The following is a 6,897-nucleotide window of genomic DNA, read 5'->3' as shown; positions in this document are numbered from 1 at the left end:
TCAGTTGTACTTTCAAAATTAACATATTTTATATAGCAATATTTAAAACTAACTGGATTAGTTTAGAGAAAACATTTATTTCTCATATACTGAATAATAACATTTGAGGATAAAATTCATAATTAACTTACATAATAATAATATTTTCTATTTATTTTAAATGAAAAAACCCATGATACTCCCTTTTATTTCTATATCCTGAACCATGCTTCAGACAAACCGCCCATCATACATCCCGTCTACAAATCTTATCAACATTTTATGTGCTGTAATTTCAACTATTCATAATATTACCAATATATTGTGCATATTGATAATAATCATATTTTTTTTTATTTATTGAAATTTACAACTGTATAAAAAAAAAATACAAAAATGTAAATGTGAAAATGTTTCAGAACACATGATAAACATTCGAAGGGACCACCCCAATGATGGTGCTTCAATCATTTGCTTTAAGTTAGAAGATCACGAGACCATCTTCTTTTCAGCCGCTTCGGAGGATTATCAGAGATTGCAAAGGGTGAAAGATTAAGAACCAATGGGTTGGAATGAAATTCTGTTTCGAGTCAAATCAATAACGAATGAGATGTTGAGATCTTTATGAATGAGTTTATTTGTGACGTAATAAAGATTATCAAGGATTTTGGATTGAGATGAGTGAATACAGCTGGAATTTGATGAAGCCCCAAAGCTAAATTCGGTATGTCAAAATAGGTCTTATTATCATAGTGTATAAGATTTTATCTATTTTTAGTAAAACTGACCACAATTTAAAGGAAACTCTTACTTAATCCCCATAGCTGTTATCTCCGTAATAGCACCGTCGCCTCAGGAACATAAGTTCGTGATTTATAACTTTTATTATTTTATTCAGTGAGACATAAGTCGTCTTAATGGAAGGTAGCAGCCAATATTTTAGAGTTAAAATAGTGGTAACCATTTTTATTTATTCTTATGGACATCACCATTCTTTTTTTGTAAAATAAAAATTTTATTTTTGTTTAATAAATCGTAGCTCATATTAATTTTAAAAAAATTCTACAAAACCTCTCTACTGATGAATGTTACCTAACTTCTGCCCATGTTAGTAATATTTAGGAGAATTTTGCAAGGTTCTTAATTAGAATCTCGTAATTAGAAGGAAAAAACGGATTAGTGATTTTTGTATAAATCACTAATTGTATGTATCCCTCGGAACAAAAAATATCTGGAGGAATTGTTTCCTTCCCTTTATTTCCAAAACCTCCTAATCTTTCCTAATAGTTGTATATACAAAGAAATGTACCCCCTCAAATTCTAAAAATCAAAATAGAAAATAATAAATGGGAAGCTATAGAGAAAATACAGAAAAATTACGTTTAAAATACCACTAGATGAGTTCTCAGTCACCACTTTAAGAAATCTTCGAAACTAACACTCATAGAAGATAAGAAAGAATGTTTAACATCTAATAGGTTTTCTTGTGGCTCTTAAGATGTCGTGGCATAATTTAAATATAATAATAATCTTAGAACAAAAGCAGCAATACAAATTAACACTTATACATAAAATCATTATTCATCTAAAAATAATATGGTTAGAAAGACTCACCCATTGATGGAGTTGGTGCTGAGGGGTACACTGTCTGTGAAGATAGACTCCCTGCTGATGTCGTCAGCCATAGCAACCTTGAGCTGGTGCCCGAAGGAGGCGAGATCCTCGCGGAAGACCTCGGATGCCGGAGTCAGCGCCCCGGAAGTGGGTGGAGGTACTGGAGTTGACACCGGAAGGGGCGTAGTCTCATCGACCTCTTGGGGCTCCTCGTTGTAGATATAGAAGTAGGCCATGACCAGGTATATGACGGAAACGATAAAGGACGGGATGGGTATGGCCATGGCATAGACCAAGTTCATGTAGACCTGCCACATGTCCAAGTCGGTGATGACCAATCCGGGCTCCAACCTCGAATAGTAGCAGGAGAAGTTGGAGCCCTCTTTGACGTGGGCGTCCATCCAGACGGAACAGTTGAGCATCGGCGGGTACCCGCAACCCTTGACGTTCGGGAACAGTCGGGCCCCGATGTAGTACCACTCGGAGCCGTTTGGCGCCAGTCCTGTAAATGACTCGTCCTCGACTCCTGGGGGGAGGTCGTCCTCGTACTCGTCGGGATACACCGGCCGGAGCGCCCTCTCCACTCGAGCTGACCTGACAGCTTCGTCCTCCACTTCCACCTTCTCGGAAAGCTTGTACTTTACGGTAATCTGCGTGCACTCATACACTTCCTTGGTGCAGCCCTCTTTGCAGGAGGTCCAGGATGAGCAGTTTGTCTGACCTTTAGTGGTGATGGAGCTCATGGTGATGCAGAATGCTGGCTCCTCATCGAACTCCATAAAAATGGTGGTGAAAGCCGGTTCGATGACAAAAGGCACGAGGAAGAGAAAGGCGAAGAGGCTGAAGGTGGCAAGGAGGATGAAGCTGGCAGTGGTGTAGAAGAGTAGTTTCTCGGAAAAGGTCTGCTCGTCAGCCTTCTTCTCGGCCATGCTAGCTCTCCATTACCTGCAACACTGATCCCTCTGTCAGCCGGCATGTACAAGCGGAGCTCCCCAGGGCCCGGCACAACGCCTACCGTCAGCGCCGGCTACTCCCTTCTATTCAAAGTATTTTAGCGAACGATTCCATGAAGGCAGGCAATAGACAATATACTGATAATACTAAACCAAAAAAAAAATTAACGCTTCAATTAAAATAGATCAATAATAAACGCTTGATGTAAATATCAACTTCTAGGTTAAAGTATTTTTATAACGCGTAAAAATATTTCTTATAGCTTTAACCTTTTCTAAGCTAAGCTTCACTAATCGAGCTTAAGACAAGGGATGGCATAATATGAACGGAATGCAAGATCAAGTCGATCTATCTTGTAATATATTGCAATAACGAAGTGAAAACGTTTAGTGATATTATTGTTGAAACCTTCATTCAAGGTCGATAGAAGGTTAACATTAATGCTGTGGTTTGATGTTGGGATAAAATAAGAAATTTTGGCATTAGAACAAGTGTAACGAATTGGTATACTATTAACAATAAAGCAAAGCATCATGTAAATAAACATACTTTATATAAAACTTTACAAAACAAAATGGTAAGTAAAAAATAAAATAAAAGTATTTACAAATGTTAACCAGATTCCTTTTAGTCCAAGAGCCCTAAAAAACAAATCTACACATCACTACACCATGGTTTATTGCTTCTATAATGTTTTATAAATATACACATAAATGTAAAAGTCTATAGCATTTTTTTTTATAGCAGAGATTGATTTTTTTCGATTTCTTTTTATTTTATTTAGTATAATGTATTTAAAACACATTAAATTTATCCTTAATCTTCATAAATGGCCAAGCTATGATCATATAAAACCTTTAGGCCTGGCATGTCCATAAGCAGGATAAACCTACGACTTCAGTGTCCTATGTGGGCCCATGTCTCTCAGATAAATGCCGGGAACACCAAACTAAAAAAAAAAATAGCTAGTACAAACGGATTTTTTTTTTAAAAATAAATATTTACAAGTCTTGAAACGTAAAACCTCTATAATTATTAATATTTGTCATTCTTTGAAAACCATAATTACACTTTTCCATCACTACTATCAGATAAATTATGTCTCATGTAGCCCATACCATTTTTCACAAGCATTAAAAATAATTTTTCATCTCTCAAAAAGTTGTAAACACAATCACACTGTAATGAGATTGTGTATTATGTATATTTATATAAAGTAAATAGAGAGCTGTGAAAATAAAGTCATATTATGTCTATTTACTTTTGACATTGTTTTTAACATTAATTTTTTATCTACATGTGTTTTTGAAGCTAATTCCTTTAATTATTTTAATATATCACTTTGTCATGTCGAAAATAAAGATTTATGCAGATGGATAGTATTTTTGGGGACTTCAGATTATTTGGTTGTCTGTTTTTCACCGTCTAGTATAAATCACAGATGTGTGTTATTTAATTAACAAGTGTTTCTAAACATATAAATTGTTTCATTTTATACTTGATGACTTGAAAGGTAAACATATAAAAGATAAATACGTTATCAATTTTTGGATGTTTAAGCTCTAAAATTGCTCACAAAATTATATTTACTGATTTCAAAAACTCATATTTTAATTTATAATCGGATTTTTCTGTTTAAAAATAAACAATTAAACAATATTAATTAATGTTCAAATTTTATATATACTTTAAGGGATTTCCTTATTTTATTGCTACTTACTTTTAATTTTACATTAAAGAAATTATACTATCGGTTCTTCTTCAAAAATTATTTATTAAAATCCTTTTAGTATCCATATTTTTATTGAATGTGGTAACGTAATACTCAAGTATAAAAAAATATTATAAATTGCAATGGAGTATGTGTTAATTTTATTCATAGGATAGCTACTTAACACTAGGTGTAGGGGACAAAATTGATGATTTAATTCTTTAATAAAAATATGAATCTAAAATGATTTTTATAAAATTTCCTAATAAACAAGAAAAACAGAATAAATGAGGCGTTTCTTAACAAAACCAATTCATTCATTTGAGTATATTTTACGGAATAAACGAAAACGTCCCATGTCCACTATTTTGAACCTAAATTGTCGCTTTTTTTTTTCAATGTTACATGTGGCCACGGATAATCTAGATAGTTTTCCATTTTTAGCCATATCCCATTATTACCCACGTAATTAGCCTAATTAAATTAGAATTAGCTGGTTTTGTTGCTAGTCGTCTTAAATGGTTATTAACATTAAATCAATAGTTTTATATGAATTAACACAGCCAACACCTCAAATATTATTTTGAAAAAATTTAAACTATCAAAAATAAAATAATATTATGAATTATTTTTTTATTAATAAGGTTAGATAATCATAAAAAAATGATTGAGACCCCAAATTAAGTGTTATAATTTCATATATTATTTATAAATTAAATGTTACAATTTTAGAATGGATTTTGACTTTTGACCATAATTTTGGTAATTGGCTGGCTAAACTGTGCCCGGTTTGATTCGAGTCCGGAATTTGTTTATTTTATTTTATAGTTGATCTAAAAATTAAATGTTAGTTCTGGATGCCCTCTCTTAAGAACAGTTTATATTCTATCAGTTATTGGAGGAAAATTCGGTGGCGAAGTCAAGTATGTCATTGTTTTCCATTTCTATAGAAAGAAGTGTATTCACAAATATTGGAACCGGTAGGTTTATTATGGTTCAGTCAAAATACACTATTAAAAAAAAGAATTATTTTTCTAAAAGTAAATATTCTATCCACTGGTAAACAGACTTAAATTGATGAGCTTAAAATTAGTTAAAAAAAAAAAAGTTTAGCTGTATACTATTGGTTATAAACTTAACTAAAGACATTGGCCCTACGTACGCACTTCAGGAAAATTGTCATAAAAATTAGCCTATCATTGGCAAGTCGGTTTTATGATTGTTATAATTTTGAAATGCTGAAATTATAGTGACCTATTAGATTTCCCTGATACGTCATGAAATAGCTCACAAAAATAAACGTAATGTTTCCAATTTTTTTTTTTTTTTTTCGCTTATAATTGAAAAGTGAAACTTAAATTTCTTGTAAACTTTTGAGTCAAATAATCGAGAAAATACTGATCCAAAACGGTAATTGTTAAAAGTTAATCTTTAACAGCTACGCTCAATATATTATACCTCAAAAAGTATAGAAAACATATAAATACTTCAAATGTAATTTCACGCCATTATGCAGTTGAAATTCAAATTAAACCTCATAAAGTTATTTTTAATGTGACCGGTCGATGGTGTTTGACCGAGGCACTCTCAGGGCACTTCAATCCAGGATTAGTATTGTCTCACCTGTTGTCCAACTCATTTAAATATTTTTACCACATTATGCAGATTATAATAGGTCTAAAAAAGGTTTTATGATGGAAATAATTAAAATAGCTTCTATTTTTTTTATAGGATATAGGCTGCATTCCGCTATACATTTCGCTGCATATATTATAGAATATCCTAGTATCACATGATTACCAAAAGACTATATATTATAGCATATGCAAGTATCACATGATTATTAAAATACAATATAGCCATAAAATTATTCTCAAGAGAAATTTCTATATTTATATTAATAATAATTCCGAAATGTTTGTTATATAAACCTGATGTTCAATATTTAAAGTTTACATTAATTTTATTAAAAGTTGAATATAACTAACTTTTAAATAATTTATAATCTGTATCAATGATAGTAGATATCCTATAAAAAAAAGGTATTTTATTTAGTTTATATGAGGAGATTAATTAACAAGAAATGTAAAAATGACTAGTAAAAATATTCAATAATAAACTGTTGTATAGTACATATATATCAAATTAATTATACAGCAACTAGTCTACTCACATAAACTTTCGTTAAATTGATCCATCAAAAATATTCATGATTCTGAGTATCATCCAGATCGTCAGAAGATATTTTTATAAATTTTGTACTGATATTACAATTCATCTAGCACCCCCCAACTCTTATTTATTACACTTCATTGCATGAAAATTACTCTTTAAAGTTAGAATTGATACGATTTAAAAATACAGGAAATTACAAGAAACAAATGATGTCATCTTATCCGTATCACAAGAAAAAATTAGATGAAATATTTATTTCAGCACAAATTAAAAAACAAATTAATTTACATCTTGAACATTTTCGATGTATTTGTTTAAAAGTTGAGGCAAACGAAAAAAAGCCTAGCTCCCATTTAATTACAATTTATTTAAGGAACTTCAAAAAACCATGTTTAAATCGAAAACGTTGTCATGCTATATAACTTTAAACGTATACATTAATGAGGTTATTATATTATCATATC

General features: G+C 31.3%; 1 protein-coding gene across 1 annotated transcript in view; it reads right to left on the bottom strand.

The window, feature by feature from the left end:
• Positions 1-1,592: 1,592 nt before the first annotated feature.
• tipE (temperature-induced paralytic E) overlaps positions 1,593-6,897 on the bottom strand; it is a gene marked incomplete at its 3' end in the record, with an annotated part of 8,533 nt that continues 3,228 nt past the window's right edge. The window contains 1 exon segment of the mRNA XM_014437030.2: positions 1,593-2,538. Coding sequence (XP_014292516.2) covers positions 1,593-2,522 — 930 coding nt within the window.

This window comes from Halyomorpha halys, unplaced genomic scaffold (genome assembly GCF_000696795.3).
Source record: "Halyomorpha halys isolate HHAL.00 unplaced genomic scaffold, Hhal_1.1 Scaffold2224.1, whole genome shotgun sequence".
Lineage (NCBI taxonomy): Eukaryota > Metazoa > Arthropoda > Insecta > Hemiptera > Pentatomidae > Halyomorpha > Halyomorpha halys.
Note: the sequence above shows the minus strand (reverse complement) of the source record. Positions and strands in the feature narration are given on the sequence as shown.